The sequence below is a fragment of the Panthera tigris genome, chromosome E3 (assembly GCF_018350195.1).
Source record: "Panthera tigris isolate Pti1 chromosome E3, P.tigris_Pti1_mat1.1, whole genome shotgun sequence".
In the NCBI taxonomy this organism is placed as follows: Eukaryota; Metazoa; Chordata; class Mammalia; order Carnivora; family Felidae; genus Panthera; species Panthera tigris.
Window position 1 is genome coordinate 5,317,330 of NC_056675.1, and position 24,714 is coordinate 5,342,043.

General features: G+C 43.7%; 1 protein-coding gene across 4 annotated transcripts in view; it reads left to right on the plus strand.

Moving 5' to 3' along the window:
* Positions 1-24,714, plus strand: part of RSPH10B (radial spoke head 10 homolog B) — a 60,826-nt gene that overhangs the window by 15,748 nt on the left and 20,364 nt on the right. For 3 of the 4 annotated variants that reach the window (XM_042972130.1, XM_007081101.3, XM_042972132.1), the window contains 10 exons: positions 7,508-7,684; positions 9,001-9,160; positions 10,390-10,511; positions 12,377-12,566; positions 14,230-14,344; positions 15,568-15,647; positions 15,750-15,898; positions 18,289-18,396; positions 22,812-22,943; positions 24,436-24,561. In XM_042972130.1, coding sequence (XP_042828064.1) covers positions 7,508-7,684; positions 9,001-9,160; positions 10,390-10,511; positions 12,377-12,566; positions 14,230-14,344; positions 15,568-15,647; positions 15,750-15,898; positions 18,289-18,396; positions 22,812-22,943; positions 24,436-24,561 — 1,359 coding nt within the window. The remainder of the gene's footprint in view (positions 1-7,507; positions 7,685-9,000; positions 9,161-10,389; positions 10,512-12,376; positions 12,567-14,229; positions 14,345-15,567; positions 15,648-15,749; positions 15,899-18,288; positions 18,397-22,811; positions 22,944-24,435; positions 24,562-24,714) is intronic. The other variant, XM_042972131.1, reaches the window with a different exon arrangement.

Sequence of the window (24,714 nt, forward strand, 5' to 3'; positions counted from 1 at the left end):
GATTTATTTTCTTAAAAAAATTATTTTACTCTTATTTTACTATTAAACTAAAATTATTAAGTTGTTAATTTTAATTCCAGTTAACGTACAGTATTGTATTAGTTTCAGGTGTGCAATTTAGTGATTCAACACTTGTATACATCACCCTGTGCTCATCATGACAAGTGCCTTCATCCCAGCACCTGTTTCTTCCACCCTCCTGCCCACCTCCCCTCTGGCAACCATCACTTTGTTCTCTGTAGTTAAGAGTCTGTTTCCTGCCTCGACTCTCTCTCGCTCTCTCTCCGTTTTTTTCCCTTTTCTTGTTTTGCTTCTTAACTTTGCTTGTATTTGTCTTTCTCTGACTCATTTTGTTTAGCATTAGCGTCTCTAGCTCCATCCATGTCGTTGCAAATGGCCACATAATCTTTTCGATGGCTGAGTAATTTTCCATTGTGTGTGTGTGTGTGTGTGTGCGCACTCGCATGTGTGCATGTACCACATCTTCTTTACCTATTCATCAGTCAGTGGACACAGCTCCTTCCATATCTGGGCTGTTGAAAATAATGCTGCTATAAACATGGGGGTGCATGTATCTCTCAATTAGTGTTTTTCTATTCTTTGGGTAAATAGTAGTGTGATTGCTGGATTCTAAGATAGTTCTATTTTCAGTGTTTTGAGGAACCTCCATACTGTTCTCCACAGTGCCTGCACCAGTTTGCATTCCCACCAACAGTGCAAGAGGGTTCCCTTTTCTCCGCATCCTCACCAACACCTGTTGTTTCTTGTGGTGTCGATTTTAGCCATTCTGACAGGTGTGAGGTGATACCTCATCCTAGTTTTGATTTGCATTTCCCTGACGATGAGTGGTCGCGAGTATCTTTTCACGTGTCTCTTGGCCATCTGTATATCTTCTTTGGAGAAATGTCTGTTCGTGTCTTTTGCCCATTTTTTTAATTGGATTGTTTTTTGGGTGTTGAGATTTCTGAGTTCTGTATATATTTTGGATTCTAGCCCTTTATTGGATATGTTATTTGCAGACATCTTCTCCCATTCCGTTGGTTGCGTTTTGGTTTTGTTGATTGTTTCCTTCACTGTGCAGAAGCTTTTTGTCTTGATGAGGTCCCAATAGTTTATTTTTGCTTTTGTTTCTCTTGCTTCAGGAGACAGATCTAGAAAAAAACTGCTACAGCCGATGTCAGAGAAATTGCTGCATATGTTCTTTTCTAAGATTTTTATGGTTTCAGGTCTCACGTTTAGGTCCTTAGTCCATTTTGAATTTTTTTCTCTATATAGTGTAAGAAAGTGGTCCAGTTTCATTCTTTTGTATGTGCCTCTCCAGTTTTTCCATTAGCATATGTTGAAAAGACAGTCTTTTATTTAAAAATAGTTATTTTTTTAAGTTTATTTTTTGAGACAGCACAAGTGGGAAAGGGGGAGAGAGAGAGAGACAGAGAGACAGAGAGAGAGAGAGAGAGAGAGAGAGAGAGAGAGAGAGAGAATGAATGAGAGTATGTCAAGCAGGCTCCATGCTGCCAGGGCAGAGCCCAATATGGGACTCAGACTCAGGAAACTGTGAGATCATGACCTGAGCTGAAACCGAGTCGGGTGCTTAACCAACTGAGCCACCCAGGTGCCCCTGTGTTGTTGTTGTTGTTGTTGTTGTTATTGTTTTTTAGTTTTTTTATTTCTTTTAAAAGAGACAGAATGTGAGCAGGAGAGGGCCAGAAAGACAGGGAGACATCCAAGCAGGCTCTGTGCACGGTTGGCACAGAGCCCGATGCAGAGCTTGAACTCATGAAACTGTGAGATCATACCTGAGCCGAAATCAAGAGTTGGACACTCAACTGACTGAGCCACCCAGGTGCCCTGAGACTGTCTTTTTCCCATTGGATACTCTTTCCTGCTTTGTCGAAGATCAATTGCCCATATAATTGTGGTTTTATTTCTGGATTTTCTATTCTGTTCTATTGATTAATGTGTCTATTTTTGTGCCGATACCATACTGTTTTAATTACTACAGCTTTATAATAGAACTTGAAGTCCAGAATCATGACGCCTCCAGTTTTGCTTTTCTTTTTCAAGATTGCTTTGGCTATTTGGGGTCTTTTGTGGTTCCATACAGATTTTAGGATTGTTTTTTTCTAATTCTGTGAGAAAAGCTGATGATATTTTGATAGAGTTTGTGTTAAATCTGTGGATTGCTGTGGGTAGTATAGACATTTTAACAGTATTTGTTCTTCTAATCCATGAGTATGGAGTGTCTTTTCATTTCTTTGTGTCTTCTTCAGTTTCTTTCATCAGTGTTTTATAGTTTTCAGAGTATAGGTCTTTCACCTTTTTGATTAGTTTCATTCCTAGGTATCTTATTATTTTTGGGTGCAATTGTAAATGGGTTTTCTTAGTTTCTGTTTCTGCTGTTTCCTTATTGATCTATAGAAATCCAACAGATTTCTGTATGTTGCTTTTGTATCCTGTAACCTTACTGGATTCATTGTTCAGTTCTAGTAGTATTTTGGTGGATTCTTACAGGTTTTCTATACTGAATATCATGTCATCTGCAAATAGTGAAAGTTTGGCTTCTTCTTTGCTGATTCGGGTGCCTTTTATTTCTTTTTTGTTGTCTGATTGCTGTGAGTAGGACTTCTAGTACTATGTTGAATAACAATGGCGAGAATGGATATTTTTTTGTCTTGCTCCTGATCATATTGGAAAAGCTCTCAGTTTTTCCCCATTGAAGATGGTATTAGCTGTGGGTTTTTCATATGTGGCCTTTATTACATTGGGGTATGTTCTAAATCTCCTTTGTTGAGGGTGTTTATCATTGAATGGATGTTGTACTTTGTCAAATGCCTTTTCTGCCTCTATTGAAATGATCATGTGGTTCTTGTCCTTTCTCCTATCGATGTGATGTGTCACATTGATTGATTAGTGAATATTGAACCACCCTCATAACCCAGGAATAAATACCACTTGATTGTGGTGAATGATTTTTTTAATGTATTGTTGGATTTGGTTTGCTAGTATTTTATTAAGAATTTTTGCATCCATGTTCCTCAGGGATACTGGCCTGTGGTTCTCTCTTTTTTTTAACGTTTATTTTTTATTTTAGAGGGGGAGGGGATGGGCAGAGGGGGAGAGAGAGAGAAAGAGAGACAGAGAGAGAATATGAATATGAATGAATGAATCTTAAGCAGGTTCCATGCTAAGAATGGAGCCCAGTACGGAGCTCAATCCCACTACCCTGGGATCGTGACCTGAGCCGAAATCAGGAGCCAGATGCAACTGACTGAGCCACCCGGGCACCCCTCTGGTTCTCTTTGTTAGTGGATGTTTTATCTGGTTTTGGTATTAGGCAATACTGGCCTCATAAAATTAATTTGGAAGTTTTCCTTTTCTATGTTTTGGAATAGTTTGAGAAGAATAGGCATTAACTCTTCTTTAAATGTTTGGTAGAATCTGGTCCTGGACTTCTGTTTGTTGGGATGTTTTTTTTGTTGTTGTTTTGTTTTTACTGAATCAATTTCTTTGCTGGTTATGGGTCTATTCAAATGTTCTATTTCCTCCTATTTTGGTTTTGATAGTTTATATGTTTCTAGGAATGTATCCATTTCTTCCATGTTGTTCCACTTCGTTAGCCTATAGTTTTTCATAACATTCTCTTAGGATTGTTCATATTTTTGAGGTGTTGGTTGTTATTTATCCTCTCTCATTTGTGATTTTATTTGTTTGAGGCTTTTCTTTTTTTTTCCTTGATAATTCTGGCTGGAAGTTTATCAATTTTGTTGATTGTTTTTCAAAGAACTAGCTCCTGGTTTCATTGATCTATTCTATTATTATTTTTAGTTTCTATATCATTTACTTTTGCTCTAACCTTTATCATTTCCTTCCTTCTGCTGATTTTAAGTTTTGTCTGTTGTTCTTTTTCTAGCTCCTTTAGGTGCAAATTTAGGTTGTTTATTTGAGATTTTTCTGGCTTCTTGAGGTAGGCCTATATTGCTGTATACTTTCTTCTTAGGTCTGCTTTTGCTGCATCCCAAAGGTTTTGAGCCATCGTATTTTCATTTTCATTTATTTCCATGTACTTTTTAATTTCTTCTTTGAGTTACTGGTTAACCCATTCATGCTTCAGTAGGATGTTCTTTTTTTTTTTTTTTTTTTTTTTTTTTTAACATTTTTTATTTATTTTTGGGACAGAGAGAGACAGAGCATGAACGGGGGAGGGGCAGAGAGAGAGAGGGAGACACAGAATCGGAAACAGGCTCCAGGCTCCGAGCCATCAGCCCAGAGCCTGACGCGGGGCTCGAACTCACGGACCGCGAGATCGTGACCTGGCTGAAGTCGGACGCTTAACCGACTGCGCCACCCAGGCGCCCCAGGATGTTCTTTAACTTCCATGTATTTGTGGTCTTTCCAAATTTTTTTCTTGGGGTTGACTTCTAGTTTCATAACATTGTGGTCATATGCATGGTATGATTTCAATCTTCTTGAATTTGTTGAGGTTTGTTTTGTGGGCTAATACATGATCCATTCTGGAGAATGTTCCATGTGCACTCAAATGAGTATTCTACTGTTTTAGAATGGAATATTCTGAATATATCTGTTAAGTCCATCTGGTTCAGCATGTCATTCAAAGCCATTATTTCCTTGTTGATTCTGTTTAGATGATCTGTCCATTGATGTCAGTGGGGTGTTAAAGTCCCTTGATATTATTGTATTATTATCAATTAGTTCCTTTATGTTTGTTATTAACTGTTTTATGTATTTGGGTGCTTTCATGTTGGGTGCATAAATATTTACAATTGTTAGATCTTGTTGGATTGTCCTCTTTATGATGATACAGTATCCTCCTTTGTCTTTTGCTACAGTCTTTGTTTTATTTTTATTTTTTTAAGTGTTTGTATTTTTGAGAGAGAGAGAGCAGGGAAGGGGCAGAGAGAGAGGGAGACACAGAATCCAAAGAAAGCTCCAGGTCGTAAGCTGTCAGCACAGAGCCTGATGTGGGGCTCAGACTCACAAGCTGTGAGATCATGACCTGAGCAGAAGTCAGATGCTTAACTGACTAAGCCACCCAGGTGCCCCCACAGTCTTTTTTTTTTAAGTCTATTTTATCTGATGTAAGTATTGCTACTCTGGCTTTCTTTTGCCATCAATTTGCGTGATAGATGTTTCTCCATCCCCTCACTTTCAATACATTGATTGATTTTCAGATGTTGAATGAACCTTGTATTCCAGTGATATCAACCTGACGTGACCATGATTATATTATCCTTTTTATATGTTGCTAGATTCAATGTCCTAATACTTTGTTGAAAATTTTTGTGTCTATGATCATGAGAGATTTTGGTCTTTAGTATTCTTTCCCTTTAATATCTTTGCCAGATTTTAGTAACCAGGGTAATGTTGCCACATAAAATGAGTTGGAAAATGTTCTCTTTAATTTCCTGAGTTTGTAGAATTGGTATTCTCTCTTCTGGAGCCATTTACCTGAAGATGCCAGTGAAGATTTCTGGGACTGGAGCTATCTTTGTGACAAGATTAACAATAAATTAACTGTATATAAACTATAAAATAACACTTAAAAAATAGATAATGCACTATTCAGGTTATCCATTTCTTCTTGAGTAAATTTTGGAAGTTTGTGTTATTGAAGGAATTTGTCCATTTCATAGAAATTTATTAGCATATGGCTGTGCATAATATTCTCTTGTTATTCTCTTAATTCATATTATAGGAGATCTATAGTGATGTTCCCTGTTTCTTCTGGTATCAGTACTTTGTGTTTTCTCTTTTTTTCTTCAGTCCTGGCTAGAGATGTAGCCATGTCATGAAAATTCTGTAAGAGCCAGTTTTAGTGCTATTCATTTTCTCTTGATGGTTTTGAGTTTTTAATTTGATACCTGCTCTTTGTTATTATTTTCCTTCTACGTGCTTCAGGTTTACTATGCTCTTCTCCTTGAGTTGTAGTATGGAAGTTTTATTGATTTGAGACAATTTTTTTCTAATACAAACATTTAATACTAAAATTTTTTCTCATAACACTGCTTTATCTGTATTCCATTAATTCTGATATGCTTTTAACTTTTGTTCAGTTCAAATATTTTCTAATTTCCCTATGACTTCCTCTTTTGAATATAAATTATTTTGATGTATATTGCTTAATTTCCAAATGTTTGGAGACTTTTTCCAGATTTCTTTCTGTTGTTGATTTTTTGTTTAATTCCATTGTGATCAGAGAACATACTTTGTGTTCTTTACACACTTATTACATTTCTTTTAAATACGTTGTGGTTTATTTTATGGCCCAGAATATGGTCTTTTTCAGTGAATGTTATGTGCATTTCTGCTTTTGTTGAATGGAGTATTCTGTGGATGCCAATTAGATCAAGTTGGTTGGTAGTGTTGTTCTTTATCACATTTCTTCTATAGCACATTACTCTTTTCTGTCTACTTTTTCTACCCATTTCTCAGAGGAGAGTGTTGAAGTGTCCAAATATAATTGTAGATTTGTCTATTTCTTCCAAATCTATCAATTTTTGTTTTATATATTTTAAGGCTCTGTTGTTACATGTAGGATTGTTATGTCTTCTTGGTGAGTTGACCCTTTTTCTCATTTGTAATGTCCCTCTTTAGCCCTGATAATTTCTATTCCTCTGAAGTCTTTTCTGATAGGAATAAAGCTACCCCAGGTTTCTTTTTAGTTTTTAATTGTGGTAAAACACACAGAACACAAAATTTACCATCTTCACCATTCTTAAGTGTCCAATTCAGGGGCATTAAGCACATTTACACTGTTGTGAATCACCTCCATCCATCTCCAGAACTCTTCATCTTCCCAAACTGAGACTCTGTCCCCATTAAACACTCACTCCCCGTAACCCCTTCCCCCACCCCCGCCACTGGCTTATATCACTTAGCATAATGTCTTCAACAGACACAATGGGATGAATGAATAAACAAATGGATGATGATATAAACATACAATGGAATATAATTTAGTCTTTAAAAGGCAGGACATTCTGTGAGGTGCCTGGGTGGCTCAGTTGGTTAAGCGTCTGACTTCGGCTCAGGTCATGATCTCGCTGTTCGCGGGTTCGAGCCCTACGTCGGGCTCTGTGCTGACAGCTCGGAGCCTGGAGCCTGCTTCGGATTCTGTGTCTCCTTCTCTCTCTGCCCCTCCCCTGCTCGCACTCTGTCTCTCAAAAAGAAATAAATGCAAATTAAAAAATTTTTTTGAAAGAAGGACATTCTGACACATACTATTAGATGGATGAAACTTGAAGACATTATGCTTAAGTGAAATAAGCCAGTTGCAAAAGGACAAATACTATATAATTCCACTTATATGAGGTACCTAAAGGAGTCAGATTCAAAGGGACCAAAAATAGATGGTGGGTGACAGAGACAGGGGATTCTTTGTCCCTTCAAATGAATTATTGTTATGATCTATTATCTGAATTTTAAATGGATTCAGGTAAAAAGAGAAAATATTTTGAGCATTCCTCATGGAAATTTGCTTTCTTTTCAGAATGGCTTTGGAACACATTCATGGTTTCTAAAGAGAATCCCCAACTCCCAGTACCCTTTGAGAAATGAATACATAGGAGAGTTTGTAAATGGATATCGTCATGGCCATGGAAAATTTTACTATGCCAGTGGAGCCATGTATGAGGGACAATGGGTCTCCAATAAAAAACATGGCATGGTGAGTGCAGATGTGTGAAGAGTACATTTTAAAGAGTTCGTAAAGCAACTAAAATACAGTACAAGGAGTGTCATTCTCTGGTAAAGTGCATCATCCATTTTTGCATAGGATAACCTACTGTCTTATTAAGATAACTATACAAATTTTAAAATAATTTCCAACATATCATCAGTATCTAAAAGTGTGTTTAGAAGTTATTTAGTTGGTTTATGTTATGTACATGTGTGTGGGTGAGGGTGGTTTTGGTCACAAGTCATGGAATATCTAGCTTAATAATCTGTAAGTGTTAAGGAATGAGTGGATTTGGGGGCACCTGGGGGGCTCAGTCAGTTAAGCGTCCGACTCTTGGTTTTGGCTCGGGTCATGATCTCACGGTTCGTGGCATTGAGCTCTACCTCGGGCTCTGCGCTGATGGTGTGGAGCCTGCTTGGGATTCTCTCTCTCCCTCTCCCCCTCCCCCATGCTCATGCGCGCTCTCTCTCTCTTTCAAAATAAATATATTTTTTTAAAAAAGAAGTGGCTTGCAAGGTTGCTTTGATCCAGCAACTCAGCGATGTTGAGGGTGTTCTTCCTCTCCCCAGGAGACGTCTCCTGCCATGCTGTCAGCTTCACTCTTATGCTGCCCCTCCCTCATGACCATAAGTTGCTGTGGCTCCAGGCTTCATATCCACATACACACTAAGTAGAAGGAGAGAAGAAACTCTTTCCCAGGAAGCTTTCCACAGATGTCTTTAGTTTGGTTGAGCTGACTTGGGTCATGTGCTTACCTCTCAATCAGACTGACTATTGGCCTGGGTTGGACAGATCCCAGGAGAGCCCCTCTTTGGTGATAGGCACTCTGCTGGTCACTAGCATGGTTTGATAAGATACCTTCTGTGACCTAGGGGTAATTGGAGAGAGCTCGTGGGACAGATGGGAAAGGAAGAGAAGGAAGAGAGAGGACTTACAGTAATGTGAGACTCTAGGAGCCTGATTCTATGTGGGCTAAGTACATATTAAAAAAAAGTTTTTTTAATATTTATTTATTTTTGAAAGAGAGAGAGTGTGAGAGGGGGAGGGGCAGAGAGAAAGGGAGACACAGAATCCGAAGCAGGCTCCAGGCTCTGAGCTGTCAACACAGAGCCTGACGTGGGGCTCGAACCCACAGACCACGAGATCATGACCTGAGCTGAAGTCAGAAGCTGACTGGGCCACCCAGGCACCCTGGGCTAAGGGCATATCTTAAAAACAAACAAAAAAACTCCAAACCTTTGAAAAAGATACAGACGCACATTACCAGTGGTTTTCCTGAACTGTCAATCTCTCTCTGTCTGCAGGGCCGATTAACGTTCAAGAATGGGCGTGTGTATGATGGCCCATTTTCCAACGACCACATAGTGGAGTTTCCAAATCTTGAAGCTGAGTTCTTAAGTCACCTGGATGGGTCTTCAGAATCTTCCTTCAGGAGCTGGTGCCAGGGATCCTCCATCAGTGCTGGTAGGGGTGTTCTCCTGTCAGCTGCACACAAATTAACCTGTATTATCTACGGAATCCACTCATCGAAATACACCCACTACTTTAGAAAACAAGTTTCGGGGCGCCTGGGTGGCTCAGTCGGTTGAGGGTCCGACTTCAGCTCAGGTCATGATCTCACGGTCCGTGAGTTTGAGCCCCGTGTTGGGCTCTGTGCCGACAGCTCCGAGCCTGGAGCCTGCTTCAGATTCTGTGTCTCCCTCTCTCTCTGACCCTCCCCCGTTCATGCTCTGTCTCTCTCTGTCTCAAAAACTAAATAAATATTAAAAAAAAAATTAAAAAAAAAAGAAAGAAAACAGAAGTTTCCTGAGAGAAACTGCTTTCTTTAAAAAATTTTTTTTGGGGGCGCCTGGGTGGCTCAGTTGGTTAAGCGGCCGACTTCAGCTCAGGTTATGATCTCACGGTCCATGAGTTCGAGCCCCGTGTCGGGCTCTGTGCTGACAGCTCAGAGCCTGGAGCCTGCTTCGGATTCTGTGTCTCCCTCTCTCTCTGACCCTCCCCCTTTCATGCTGTCTCTCCCTGTCTCAAAAATAAATAAACGTTAAAAAAATTTTTTAAGTATTTTTTTTACATTTATTTATTTTTGAGAGACAGAGAGAGACAGAGCGTGAGCAGGGGAGAGACAGAGAGAGGAGACACAGAATCCCAAGCAGGCACCAGGCTCTGAGTTGTCAGCACAGAGCCTAACACGGGGCTCAAACCCATGAACCATGAGATCATGACCTGAACTGAAGTCAGATGCTCAACCGACTGAGCCACCCAGACACCCCAAAACTGTTTTCTTAATAGGTTTTTTGAATACTCTTGTATCCTACTTTGATGGAAAATCTTTTATTTATTTATTTTGTTTTTTAAATTTTCGAGAGAGCAGATGTGTGAGTAGGGGAGAGGGGCAGAAGGAGAGAGAATATTAAGCAGGCTCCACACTCAGTGTGGACCCTGTCACAGGGCTCGATCCCATGACCCTGAGATCATGACCCGAGCCGAAATCAAGAGTTGGATGCTCAATTGACTGACGCACCCAGGTGCCCTGGTGGAAAATCATTTTGACATAACATTGAAAAAAATTTTTTTAACTTCCAAAATCATTTTATTTTTTTCCAAAAGCATTTTAATTTACTAGTTGAAATAACATTGAAAATTTTTAACCTTGGTTTTCACAATTATCCCCTCTGTCTGCCTTTATTTGCTAGAAATTATCAGAAAGCTTGATGGCAGTGAAAGTAATTCTGTGTTAGGGTCGAGCATTGAGCTGAATCTAAGTTTTTTGCTGAATATGTACCCCAAGGAACACCAAGCAGAGGAAAAGAAGCAGGTAAAAGCCTTTTGTATTGTTATGCATTTACGTTTTAGGCTTAAATATTAATAGTCTCCAGAGTCTTGGAAACATACAGCTGACGGTGGATCTCCTGTGTCAAGTGTCTTTTACAGGCCTGATAGATGCTTCATGTACCGTCCCATTTAATTTGCACGGCAAACTTAGCGAACAGGCTTTGTGAGAAAACAGAAGGCCAGATAGAGGGACTCAGCGAGTTAACTACTGCCTCAGAGCCCACAAGGCTAAAGTTAACCCTCACCCCCAGCTTGGTCTGAAGGCCAAGGCTGTGGCCACCCCACTCCACAGGACATGAATTCCGCTGTGTGTCATTATGGGCTGCTGGGATTCAAAAGAACTCGAAACCCTTAGAAATCATTACAACTTTAGAAATCCACAGAGCCAGAGAAAATTCTGTGTTCCCAGACCTCATTTGATTAACATCTGGAAAATCACATCCACCAAATGACACGTTAGCATCGTGATTCCTGCTTTGGCTGGGGCTTGGTGTGAGTCTTCCGTGAAACCATGGATGAAGATGTTTGCAACACGCGCACCACTGGTGCCTCGAAATTGCAAGACATCCTTGCCCCTTTGCCCTGCCTCGTTCTGGCCTCCTCTGGTCCCGGTTCTGTGGGTCTCAAAGTGGTGACTGTCCACTCCCATCCTCCTTTCTTCTCCCGGCCAGCGTCGTAATTCGGTCTCCTGGTATTACTTGCTTCATCTGCTGTCAGACTGTCATTAAAAACAAGAACTCCTGTGACTTTCTCGAGTTACAAAAATGGTACACAACACCTGTAGAAAATTTAGAAAATGCAGATAAGAAAAAGTAAAACAGAATCTTCACCCAGACAAATGTGGTGACCACTTTTCCAGTTTTGCTCTGAGCAAACATAACTAGAATTGGGAGAATTCTGCTCCTATAATGTCTGCTCATGTGTATTTAATAATAGCCATTCAATGTTCTCCTACAATATCATTTTTAGATGAATAAACATCCATTGATACACCCAAAAAGGAGAGATTTTCTTATATTATTTTTTTGTGTTTTATGTACATATCATTCACTTTCCACTTTGGAGTTCTTTCCATGTCAACACAGGTAGGTCTTTTAAAAATTACAGATTTGGGGGTGCCTGGGTGGCTTAGTCACTTAAGCTCCCGACTTCGACTCGGGTCATGATCTCACAATCTGTGAGTTCAAGCCCCACATCAGGCTCTGTGCTGACAGCTCAGAGCCTGGAGCCTGCTTTGGATTCTGTATCTCCCTCTCTCTCTCTGCCCCTCCCTTGCTCATACTCTGTCTCTGTCTCTCTCTCAAAAATAAGTAAACATTAATTGAAAAAAATATGGAGTTAAAATCTATCTTACCTCATAATTACAAAAGAAGTGTAGGATCTAGAAAGTGAAAAAATTCTGTAACTCAGTTCTTAGAAATGCCTCCAAAAGTGTTTTCTTATAGTTTTTTTTTTTTTTTAATTTTAGAGAGTGTGAGCAGGGGAGGGGGGTTGGAGGGAGAGGGAGGGAGAGAATCTTAGGCTCCCCGCCCAGCGTAGATTGCCAATGGGGCTTGAACCCAAAGCCACGAGATCATGACCTGAGCCAAAACCAAGACTTGGACGCTTGACTGACTGAGACACCCGCTCTCTCCTGATAACAGCACATATTTTAATGTTATTCAGAAATTGCATTTTATTGACCTGGGGATGAGCAGGGAAAATACAACATTTGCTGAGCCCTCATAGTGGTCAATGGTAAATGCTATTACTTCACTTGTATTATTTCATTTAATTTATAAAGCAGGTGTTGTCTCTCTTTTGTTCTTATTAGGTAAGATTAAGACGTGCATGGCTTTCTCTTTGTAGGTGGAATATGCTGTCTTAAGAAATATTACAGAATTAAGAAGAATCTATAGCTTCTACAGCAGCCTAGGATGTGATCGCTCTCTGGATAACACCTTTCTGATGACAAAGCTTCACTTCTGGAGGTTTCTAAAAGATTGCAAATTTCATCACCATAATATAACTCTTGCTGATATGGACAGGGTATTAAGTGGTGAGTGTCCCGGTCCTTCAGGTCTTTTGGGTTAAAGATTGGTGTGACATGTCACCGTGAAACCAGTCAGGAAATGTGGAGGGAGTGATGAAGGCAAATCCCGGGAGAGACGTTCCAGAAATCAACACACCATCTTCTCAAGGTGCTTAAAATGTACCTGAGACACTCTCGTGAAATAATGGCAATGGTAAAAGACCATCTACAGCAGGGCCTGTGAGCCAGGGCCAGCCCCCTGCCTGTTCTTATAAATAAAGTTTTATTGGAACACAGGCATGTCCATTTCCTCATGCATTGTCTGTGGCTGTTTTTGCTCTGTCATGTCAGAACTGAGGGGTTGTGGCCCACAAAACCTGAAGATATTTACTGTGTGGCTCTTGGCAGAAAAGTTTGCCTGCCTCTGATCTATAGTTTAAAACAGCCCAATAAATTGTGAGGTCCGAAGCAGAGAGGATCAGGGAGGGCCAGTAGCCGAGAAAACACTGGACGTGGGCTTGGGCTTGATTTCAAATTAGAAAGTTCATGGCAATAGATTTAACAACTTTGAAGGTTCTGTTCCTTTCAGCCGGATTCTGGGAAGCAGGCCTTGACAACCTCAAATTATCTACTGGGAAAACAAAATATCAGGACTGACACTTATTTACTTGAAATGTAAGTGTCGGACACAGATTTTGAGTCCATTTAGAGTCAGAGTCACCATTAGAATCAAATGTGGCTCCGACCACGCCAAACTCCGCAAGACACTGGGACAAGGTCTCTTGCAACTTTCCTGATAAGTGACTAGGTCTTTCGTGCGGTACTTAAGTTTTAGGTGGGTGTGTTTACGCTGTTCATAGTATTCACTACGAGAAAAGGTACTCTGTCACACTCACTTCTTTGACTTGTATACCAGGAGCAAATAAAATAGAAGGTTTTAGAAAATACGAGGCGTCAAGAATGCAGTCTTGACATTTGCAACCAACGCGGATGGACCTTGAGGGTGTTATGCTAAGTGAAATAAGAGACAAATAGCATAGGATCTTGCTTGTATGTTAAATCTGAAAAAACAAAGAAGGGGCACCTGGGTGGCCCAGTGGTTTAAGCATCCACCTCTTGATTCCGGGTCAGGTCATGATCTCATGGTTCGTGGGACCGAGTTCCTTGGGCTCTGTGCGGACAGCTCAGATCTGGCTTGGGATTCTCCCTCTCCCTCTCTCTCTCTCTGCTCCTCTTCTACTTGAAGCTCTCTCAAAGTAAATAGTGAAATATTAAAAATAATTAAATAAAAATTAAAGAACACAGAAACAAGCTCACAGATACAGAGAACAGAGTAGTGGTTGCCAGAGGGGAGGGATCGAAGAGATGGGTGAAGGGGGTCAAAAGGTATAAACTTCCAGCTACAAAATAAGTCACGGGGATGTAACGTGCGGCATGGTGACTATAGTTAAAAATACGGTTATTTAAAAGTTGCTAAGAAGGTCAATCTTAAAAGTCCTCACCGCCAGAATAAAGGAGAAATTTTTGTAACCACGTAGGCGAAGGGTGTCAACCAGTCTTACTGTGGCAGTCATGTTGCAGCACCTAGTGAATGGCGTCGTACACGGGAAACTAATACAACGTTATACGTCAGTTCTACCTCGATTAAAAACAAAGTGCTAGGCATCCTTTCCAATTTCCTTTATTGTAGCCAATAATGACATTCCGGTTGAAGAAATTCATTCTCCATTTACAACAATACTTTTGAGAACATTTCTGAATTACCTCCTGCAATTGGCTTACCACATCCATCACAAAGAATTCCAGTAAGTACCACTTCTGAAGCTCGGAGAGGGCATGGGAGACCTAATCAGTCCTGAGCTGCAGTGGTGCCCACTTTTCTTTGACGTGTGTTACTACTTTGACATACTCCCGAAGGGAAGGGCCAGAAACAAAAGCGTTTCACAAATATTAACCACAAAACCATCGGATGCCAGATTACACTTCTGAAGCCCCTTCCGAGGTGAGTCGTGTTTCAATGTTGAAACTTGCTCTCAGGGTTTTGATCAGAAATAGTCAACACTAGCCCTTCCTCAGGCCCGAATTTCCCCATCTTTCTCAGATGGGGAATAATAAATTGATTGATCCCCTGTCAGAGAAAAATTGATCCCCTGTCTTTTTTTATTTGGAAATAAGTTTTCCAGGAGTGTTGCCATGTTAGTACTTGAGTTCCTACACACCCTTAACAATGACATTGTACACGACCACGATGCACCTGTGGAAGTTAAGAAATTAACGTTGGTAGGGGCGCCTGGGTGGCGCAGTCGGTTAAGCGTCTGACTTCAGCCAGGTCACGATCTCGAGGTCCGTGAGTTCGAGCCCCGCATCAGGCTCTGGGCTGATGGCTCGGAGCCTGGAGCCTGTTTCCGATTCTGTGTCTCCCTCTCTCTCTGCCCCTCCCCCGTTCATGCTCTGTCTCTGTCCCAAAAAAAATAAATAAAAGATGTTGAGAAATTAACGTTGGTATAATACCATTAACTAAGTCATGGACATTATTAGGGTTTCCCGGGTTTTCCCAATAATGTCCCTTTTCTGATCCATGTTCCTTGCGTTTAGTTGTCTCCTATCTCCTTGGTCCCTACAACCTGTGATAATTTGTCAGACTTTGTCTTTTATGGCCTTGAAGCTTTGGAAAACTCTTGGTCAGTTATCTTGTAAAATGTCCCTTGATTTTGGTCTGCTGATATATTTTTCATCATTGCCCTGAGGCTTGCTTGGGTTTGGGGCAAGAACGGCGCAGAGGTGAAATACCCTTGGCAGCCCATCACATCAGGGAGACATGGTGTTGATCTGTCTTGGTACTGGTGACGTTAGTCCCGATCACTCAGTGACGGTGGCGGGAGGCACGACGCTCTACCATAAACCTACTGTGTCTCCCCTTCTGTACCTTCGTGGTTCGAAGCAAATGACTAAATCCACCCCACACTCAGGGAGAGAGGAATTAGGTTCTACCTGCTGGACAGAGAGATGACTAGATCTTTCTCGTCAGAAACAGAAGCCCATCACTCTTTCTGTGTTTTACCAAACTGATGACTGAGAACATTCACCCAAATGCCGGCCGCGTAAAAGGTAAATACAAAACCAGCAGCCTTATATTGACTGTCGCTTCTTTTTCCAAAATGTAGCTGTGTAATCCTTTTTTGACGGTTTATCGTTGCATTATGTTTTTAGGCAATTTATTCAGTGGGCAACAGCGGACGCTCTATTCCATCAGCCACATCAACAAGAGCTGGGAGATTTACACGGTTTACTGCAGACCGCACGCGGCTCCTCCCCACGAGCCGTCCATGAAGGTGCGACACTTCCTCTGGATGTTGAAAGTAAGTGCTCGTGACCGAGACTGGTTTCACATATATATATATTTTTTTAATTTTTTTTAACGTTTTTTTTTATTTTTGAGACCGAGAGAGACAGAGCATGAACAGGGGAGGGGCAGAGAGAGAGAGGGAGACACAGAATCTGAAACAGGCTCCAGGCTCTGAGCGGTCAGCACAGAGCCCGACGCGGGGCTTGAACTCACGGACCGTGAGATCATGAGCTGAGCCGAAGTCGGACGCTCCACTGACTGAGCCACGCAGGCGCCCCAAGACTGGTTTCATATTAACAGGCATTTGGGTTTTCATTAAAGAAAGGCAACGTGTTCTAGAAACGACACATGCATCGTGAGATCCAGGATGGGTTTCCATAGCCAACGAATGTTTACTGGGCCCCTTTGGGCAGAAGCGAGTAATTCCGGGGTCTGGGAACACTGGCTCCACGTGCTTCCTTCCCAGTGAGGGAAGGACCCAGGCGACGGGGCCACAGTGTCTTTGCTAACGCAGACCTTGCCGTGTAAGAGAAGACGGGGTGGGGAGGGACGCCAGTGTCATTGACAAAAATTATTATTCATCAGAAAGTAACTTAAAGGAGTTATTAGTTTAAAAGTTAGCGAGAACACCTAGTTTAACAGTATTCTCATGCCAACTTTTGGTAGTTTTTGTTTGAATTCACGCCTGTGGGAAGTTAAGTGATAAAACGGGAAGGGTCGAATACTAACAGGGAATAGGGAAAAGTCTAACGGTGTCGTATGTATACGAAAACCTGACAGCAGCCTGGTGTCTAATACAGGAAAACAGCTTTTGGGAATAGGTGAGCTTTGGCGGGTATCGTACCAGCTGTTCGTTCACTCCCCCCTTTCTTCATGGCCCCTTACTGAAGACACGAGGTCAGCTGTCCCTCTGAATTGGTCACACATCCGCTTCGGGCTGGCTGCATCCTATCAGAGTTGATTACCCTGTTCTCCTTTTTCCCGTATTTCCACTAAAGCAGGACAGTTAGAGGCTTGTATGGATTCGGGTTTTTTTCTTGCCCCGACAAAAGCCACGGGTGGTTCCGTGTACTTCCTATCACCTTGCCTCAGGAATGTTCCCTTTTAGCGATGTTCAGACGGACCAGTGGTGTCAGCACGATCCTTCCATTAAAACCTAGGAGCCTTGGGGCGCCTGGGTGGCTCAGTCTGTTAAGCGTCCGACTTCAGCCTAGGTTCATGAGTTCAAGCCCCACGTGGGGCCCTGTGCTGACAGCTCAGAACCTGGAGCCTGCTTTTGAGTATGTGTCTCCCTCACACTCTGTTTCTCTCTCTCAAAGATAAATAAACATTAAAAAAAAAACAACAAAAGAACGTGGAACCTGGTTTGCATGGTGCTTAGGACGGAGTGGAGGGAGGGCCAGCATGGAGCCAGCCCTTATGAGGCGCACGTTCTCCTAATCCTGAAAAGCAGCACTGACCTTAGTGAAAATGGTGTTTTCTGGGCTGAATGCTCTCTGGTTCAGTATCTCAGAAAGCAAACCTGTTTTCAGCTTTGACGCAGACAGGGTCTTCACCTAGACTTTCAGCGAGACTTCGTGCGTTCAGCCCTACCTGGAGTGTTACTTCCAGAGGGGTCTCCGTCCTGAGTGCCCACGGCATCCTGGGTTCCTCGGTCCCCCGTCCAGCATTTCCCCACCTGTGTAGCTGGGTTGATATCTCATGTCCGGATCATCATACCCTCCATCCTGTGTTTATGCTTTTTTTTTTTTAAGTTTATTTATTTATTTTGAGAGAGACAGAGACAGTGCAAGTCGGGGAGGGGCAGAGAGAAAGGGAGAGAGAGAATCCCGAGCAGGCTCTGCGCTGTCAGCGCTGGGTTTGATCCCTCAGACAGTGAGGTCATGAACTCAAGATCAAGAGTCGAACACTTAACCAACTGTGCTACCTGGGCACCCCTGTGTTTATGCTTCTAAAAACACTTTCCTTGCAGAGGGATTAGGGTAGGTCTAGAGAGGTAAATATCAGTGTTAATCTAGAATGCTTTTCAAAAGGGTCGGTTTCAAAGATACTCATTTCTAGAACACCTCCTTAAAATGTTATATGGATATAAATTGACATTAAAAATATGTAACTATCAGGGTGCCTGGGTGGCTCAGTCAGTTAAGGGTCTGACTTCGGCTCAGGTCATGATCTCACGGTCTGTGTGTTCGAGCCCCACGTCAGGCTCTGTGCCGACAGCTCAGAGCCTGGAGCCTGCTTCAGAGTCCGTGTCTCCCTCTCTCTGTCCCTTCCCCGTTCATGCTCTGTCTGTCTCTCTCTCTGTCTCTCAATAATAAATAAACGTTAAAAAAACTTTTTTTTAAATATGTAACTATCTGTAATTATAGGCAATTGTAGTTGAATCGGTTGTTTCTTTTACAGGACTTTAAAATGATAAATAAAGAATTGACACCAGCCAAATTTGTGGAGGTCATCGCAGAGGATAATCCTTTCATGCGTGATGGCATTGACAGCAACTTTGAACTTGAGGTTTGTCAAGAGGTGTCACAAATAGAGCAGATACAATCCAAGAACCAAGATTAGACTGAAAGGCATTCTGACCCCGATACGTAAATATGTGTAGGGCTCTACACATGTGTATATATACATACATGTGTGTATATCCATGTGTATCTATGTAGCTATATCTCCTTGATTATATTAGAAAACTAGAGTTAATATAAAAAAGAATATTTCAGATATCAGGAAGTGAAATCAAAAGAATATAAAACTATAGTTGATCCTTGAACAGCACCAGAGTTGGGGATGCTGACACCCCCACGCAGTCAGAAATTCAGGGATAACTTCAGACTCCCCCAGAACTTAACCTGCCTGCCGTGGACTGGAAGCCTTACCGATCACATACACAGGCGATTAATACATATTTTGTATTATACGCTGTATTCTTACAATAAAGTAAGCCAGAGAAAAGAAAACGCTAAGAAAATCATCAAGGAAGAGAGAATACATTTTACACCGCTGTCCTGTATGCGTCGGAAAAGATGTATATGTAAGCGGTCCCACGGGGTTCAAACCTGTGTTGTTCAAGGGTCAGCTGTAGGATGCTGTTTCTTGGAGAATTTAGCGATTTAATACACGTGTATGTTTCTCTGGCGGGCCATGTGTCTCCTCCAGTGAATTAGGTGTATCTTTGGTTTTCAGCGCTCCTTGCCGAGGGGCGAGTCTCCCTCCCCAGGCTCGGTCTTTGCTTCTGCAAACGGAAGTGGGGCAACTAGTTGATGTGTTTTCGGTATACGCCATACCTCCCGCGAGGAGTGTTTACTCCGTGCATTTGTGTCTCGTGGACACGTCCTAAAGGTGGGGTCCGTGTGGCTCCCTCCACTCGGCTGTAACCATTTGTGTTCAGGTCACCAGGGTTCCCACGATGGCCCGCCTAGGGGTCCTGCCCAGTACACCAGTCCATGGCCCTGCCATGGCCCCCGAAACGCGGTCTCTCCCACCTCCAACACGTTCTTCCCTCCATGTCCCAGGTCTTCCCCTTCCCTCACCGCCGGCTCCTTTCCAGCTTCTTCGCAGGTTCCTCCTCTTCTGCCACACTCAAGTCCAAGTGCCCTGGACTCAGTCCGGGGTCCTCTCATCTCATGACCTTAAGTGCCACCTTTCTGAAGACAAGGCCACTGTTGGTGTCTCCAACCCAAACCACGCTCCCTAGCCCCAGACGGCCTGAGTCGGAGTGGCCCCTCACGCTCCCCACAGCCCAGAATGTCCCACACCTCAAACGTGTGGTCTGTGTCTTCCGCCAGCGTACCTCAGCCTCCCGTGAGTGGGGCGCTGATGGCCTCAGCCCTTCCGTTGTCAGGGCATTGTCACAACGACTCCTTCCTCTCCTACCCCACATTCACATCTTCAGGAGATCCACCTGAAGAATGGATCCAGAATATGGCACCTTCCGCGCCGGCTGAGCCGCCGACGGTCCCCTGGAAAGCTGCAGTGGCTCCTAACTCATCTTTTGCACTTGTCTCTTACCTTCCTACCCCCCGGGGCAGCAATCAGGTCACGTCCCTCCTCTGCTCACACCCCCAGGCTTCCCATCTTACGCGGAGTAAAGGCCCTCAAGACGCTGATGGCTCCATCTTTCTGAGTCCTTGTCTGACCGCTCAGTCCCAGCTGCCTCTGTGCTGTCCCCTGAACACACCTGTCAGGCTCCTACCTCAGAACGTTTGAACTTGCTAACCCCCACCCCACCGTTTCGGGGGGGCTTGAATAACAGAAAAGTACTGCCTGCAGTTCTGAAAGTGAGTCGTCAGAAATAAGGTAGAACTGGTTCCGTCTGGGGCTGTGGGAAAGGCCTCTCCCCTTGGCTCGTAGACGGCCATCTTCTCCCAGTGTCTCTTCACGTTGTCTTCCCACTATGGGTCTGTGTCGGTGTCCAAATCTCCCTCTTATAAGGACAGTGGCCATGCTGGATTGGGTCCCCCACCCTCATGATCTCATTTTAACTTGATCTGTAAAGACATCATCACCAGGGATGCCTAGGCGGCTTGGTTGAGAATCCAACTTCGGCTCAGGTCTTGATCTCATGGCTTGTGGGTCTGAGCCCCATGTCAGGCTCTGTGCTGACGGCTCTGGGCCTGGAGCCTGCTTCAGATTCTGTGTCTCCCTCTCTCTCTGCCCCTCCCCTGCTCGCACTCTGTCTCTCTCAAAAATAAACATAAATTTTTTTTGATAAAAATAAAAATTTTAAAAAGGCATTATTACCAAATAAGGTCACATTCTGAGGTTTTGGGGGTTAGGACTCCCCACTCTTTTTTTGGGAGACACAGTTCAGCCCAAAAGAGTCTTCCCTCTCGCCTCCCCTGCCCCACTCCTTGAAATTCATGTCCTCTTATGTATAAAATACACTCACCACATCCCAGCGTCCCCAGAGGGCTTTGTCATTCCAGCGTCAATGCTGTGTGAACTTCTCACCTGCCTCTGTGTTACTTCTACCTTGTGATGCTTGTGAGTTGCCTTCGGATCTTATCCAACCTGTGAGAAAAACTTCATCTTGAACAAAATCTTTAGGCTGTTTTCTACAAACTGACAAGCAAACGCATGAGCCAGGACCCACGGAGTTGGCTAGGATTGCAAATCTAAGGCAAGATTTTATCCGTCTGATGTTTTACGGAACAGCCAGGTGGCATGGTGTTGTCTTCAGAGTTTGCTCTCTGCTGGGAAAGATGTGGGAGTAGCATGAGCAGAACAGCTAATAAGAACGCAAACCCCTTCTTGTAGGTCCTGCTTCCAAGGTGGATGTTTGGTGTCACCTCAAGGCCGGTGACAGTAGGTGCCTGGGTAGGGCAAGGACCTGCTGGCCTGTGCTTTTGCTTAATAGTTACAGGGGTGCCTGGGTGGCTCAGTCAGTTAAGCGTCCGACTTCGGCTCAAGTCGTGAACTTGCAGTTCGTGAGTTCGAGCCCCGCATCGGGCTCTGTGCTGACAGCTCGGAGCCTGGAGCCTGCTTTGGATTCTGTGTGTGTCTCTCTCTCTGCCCCTCCCCTACTTGTGACCACTCTCTGAAAAATAAGTAAACAAACATTAAAAAAAAAAAAAAAAGATAGCAGCTACAAATCCCAGCCACTAATGATTCAGCACTTGAGACAGGCCCTTCACGCCGATTATCTCCTCCGATCCTTGCGACAAAGCATATGGTATCGACCCCGTCTTCTAGGTGAAGAGACTGAAGCTGAGTGAGGTTCAGCAACTCAGCAAATGGTAGAGCCTCTGCAAATAGGGGGTTGACATGTTGGTAGGACACTTGGGGAATTTGGCAGGTGGTGAGCTGGGGCAAGGTAGGGAGGGTCACAGGAAGAGTCAAATTAGGGCACAAGAGACTAAAAGTGTCCAGCCCTTGAACTAAGCAGATGTCTCATTTACCAGCTTGACCCATCCTCGGGCGGGTGTCAGCACACTCTTGGCCTAGGGGGCACTGCTGCTGAGCCTGGCGCCTCTGTTCAAATGAGCGGACCTGTTCCGGGTCAGACTCAAAGGGCCCCGGGTTCAGGACCAGCAGACATGACTGGTGGACGATCAGAGTCCAAGCAAGTCGTCCCCGCAGGCAGGTGCTGCCCAGGTGGGGGCAGGCCCGGGTGTTAGGTGCACACACAGCAGGGGTGGGTGTGGCTGCCAAGTGGGTTACACCTGCCCTTGTCACTTCGGTTCTCAGATGCCACTTCCCTCAATTTTTGTTCAAGAAAAAAGGAAACCCTTTTGAAAATGACTGTCCTCGGGGCACCAGGGCGGCTTAGTCGGTTGAGCATCCAACTGTGGCTCAGGTGATGACCTCACAGTCGATGGGTTCAAGCCCCACGTCAGGCTCTGTGCTGACGGCTCGGAGCCTGGAGCCTGCTTGGTATTCTGTGTCTCCCTCTGTCCTTGTCCCTCCCTCACTTATGCTCTGTCTCTCAAAAATGAATAAATGTTAAAAAATAAAGAAAATGTCCTCGATTAGTGAATATAAAATAAAATGTTTCTAATAGAAAAGTGACTTAACAAGTCTACCAATAGAACACACAGTCTTTACTTTTAAATTTAAATTTAATTTATTTTTGAATGAGACAGAGCACGAGCAGGGGAGGGACAGAGTGAGAGGGAGACACAGAATCCGAAGCAGGCTCCAGGCTCTGAGCTGTCAGCACAGAGCCCGATGCGGGGCTCGAATTCACGAACCATGAGATCATGACCTGAGCCAAAGTTGGATGCTTAACTGACTGAGCCACCCAGGCATCCCATGCATAGCCTTTTAAATATCATAGTTTTTATTTCCATTCGGTGTGCACCCACGACACTTGAGCGCTGAATGAAGTGGCTTTCTCTGGAGACAGAAGCCAACAGCCAGATGGATCACTGGTCCACCTCAGGGTGGGTCAGAATGAGTGAGCCCCTTTGTATGTTCTTATATTTCAGCTGGTCTTCCTGGAGTTCTTTGAAGCTCTCTTAAGCTTTGCACTCATCTCTGTTACTGACCAAATGACTAAATCCTACTTGAATTTTCTGAATGACGACTTGCCTGCAAACAAACACGGAAGCCCCCGTCAGGTAATAGTAGTTTAGAATCTACAGTGCGAGGAATGGTTTCATTCCAGAATGGCTAAGGTGCCATCAAAACCATCTTGGGCTTTTGTAACCTTTCAGGAAATAACGTTAAGACTGAAGAGAAGACGTAAAACCCCCTTTCACATTTTGAAAGAATGTGTCTTGCCTTTTTCTTTAAGTTAGGGAAAAACGTGTTCCCTGGTCATGATCCAGGGGCGTAGGCTCCTAGCCACATTAGTGGAGATGTCCTACAAGAAGGTCAGCGTGGCCAATAAAACACTGGGCAGACCAGGAGGCTTAGAACGCCTGAGGTATTTTGTTACGCAGTGTGTTGTTATGCAGTCTGGCATTTACAAGAGTGGAGAGCCTGTCCCAGAGTGAAGTCGCTAAGAAATATCTCCTGAGTGTGCACGAGATACCAGGTGGGTCCCTGAGGATGGGGCCAGCTCACACGTCAGGCCTGCTGGACAGGAGACTCGACCGCAAGACCTCAGCGGATCAGGGCAGCTCCAGCAACCTACCAAAGGGTCCAGCGGCTGGGGCAGATTGACACAGACTGGTTTTGGGTGGGGGTGTCAAGCCAAGTAGGCTTAGAAGGTTTCTGATTTTCGAGCCGTTCATTTGGACCCACAGGGAGAATCTTGGGGGCCAGTGGAACCTGACAGCTGGGTAACTCTTCAGAGCCACACGTACAAGATCATTGTTTGTCGTGTAAAGGGTGACTTCTCAGAAATCCCCTGATGTATCTCGGACTCCTCGTGTGCTAAGAGCTTCATTCATGTTCCACTCCACCTCATAGTTCATCCCACCAAGTAGATACTCCTCCTCCGGCTTGAGGATATGACTGATGGCATCTCCAGGTCATCTGGGAGCCTTGTCATGGGCCACAGTCTGAGTCTGGGGCTCTGCTCTGAGGGAAACAAACATCCACCTTAGTTTCATCCATGATTTGATAGATGGCATCACTCACACTCCAGTAAACGAGTGCGAACACGGGTCTAGGGATTGTCCTCAGAAACCATCTGATCACGTTCACTTCTGGTCTTCAGTAAGTCATTCCAAATGTCCAACAAGCTAAATCCTATTATGTTTGCACGATGGAGTATAACTCAGCGATGAAATAACTCATGATAGAGGATACAACAAGGATGCATCAAAATTATGCTGGGTGAAAGAAGCCAAACCAAAAAAAAGGTATATCCTGTTGTGATTCCAATTACATAAGATTCTAGAAAGTGCAAAGTAATCCGTAGGGACAGCGGATCGGTGACAATGAGGGAAGGGGGGTTGGATTCCTAAGGGGCACAGGACACTTGGGGGTGATGGGATATGTGCACTGTGTTGGCTGAGGGGAGCGTTTCACAGGTGGTAGACATGTCAAAAATCATCAAGTAGTACACGTGGGTGTCGCTGACCTGTAAACTATACTCTGTTAAAATCGTGTGCGTGTCTCCACGGCAACCAAAAATCCTCTTACGTGTTTGTCCTTGCTCAGAACATCCAGCACAGGAGTTCAAGTGTAGGAACAAGCAGGGAATCTGATCTGCAGGACAGCAGCACCAAGTCCTCTTCAAGCAAGCTAGGACCCATGCTTGACCTCAGCAAAATGAGGAGATCAGAGGTTTGTTGTTGTTGTCTTAGTTTTCTTTTACGTGTTTATTTTTGACAGAGAGAGAGAGAGAGAGCGAAAAGGGGAGGAGCAGAGAGACAGGGAGACACAGAATCTGAAGCAGGCTCCAAACTCTGAGCTGTCAGCACAGAGCCCAATGTGGGG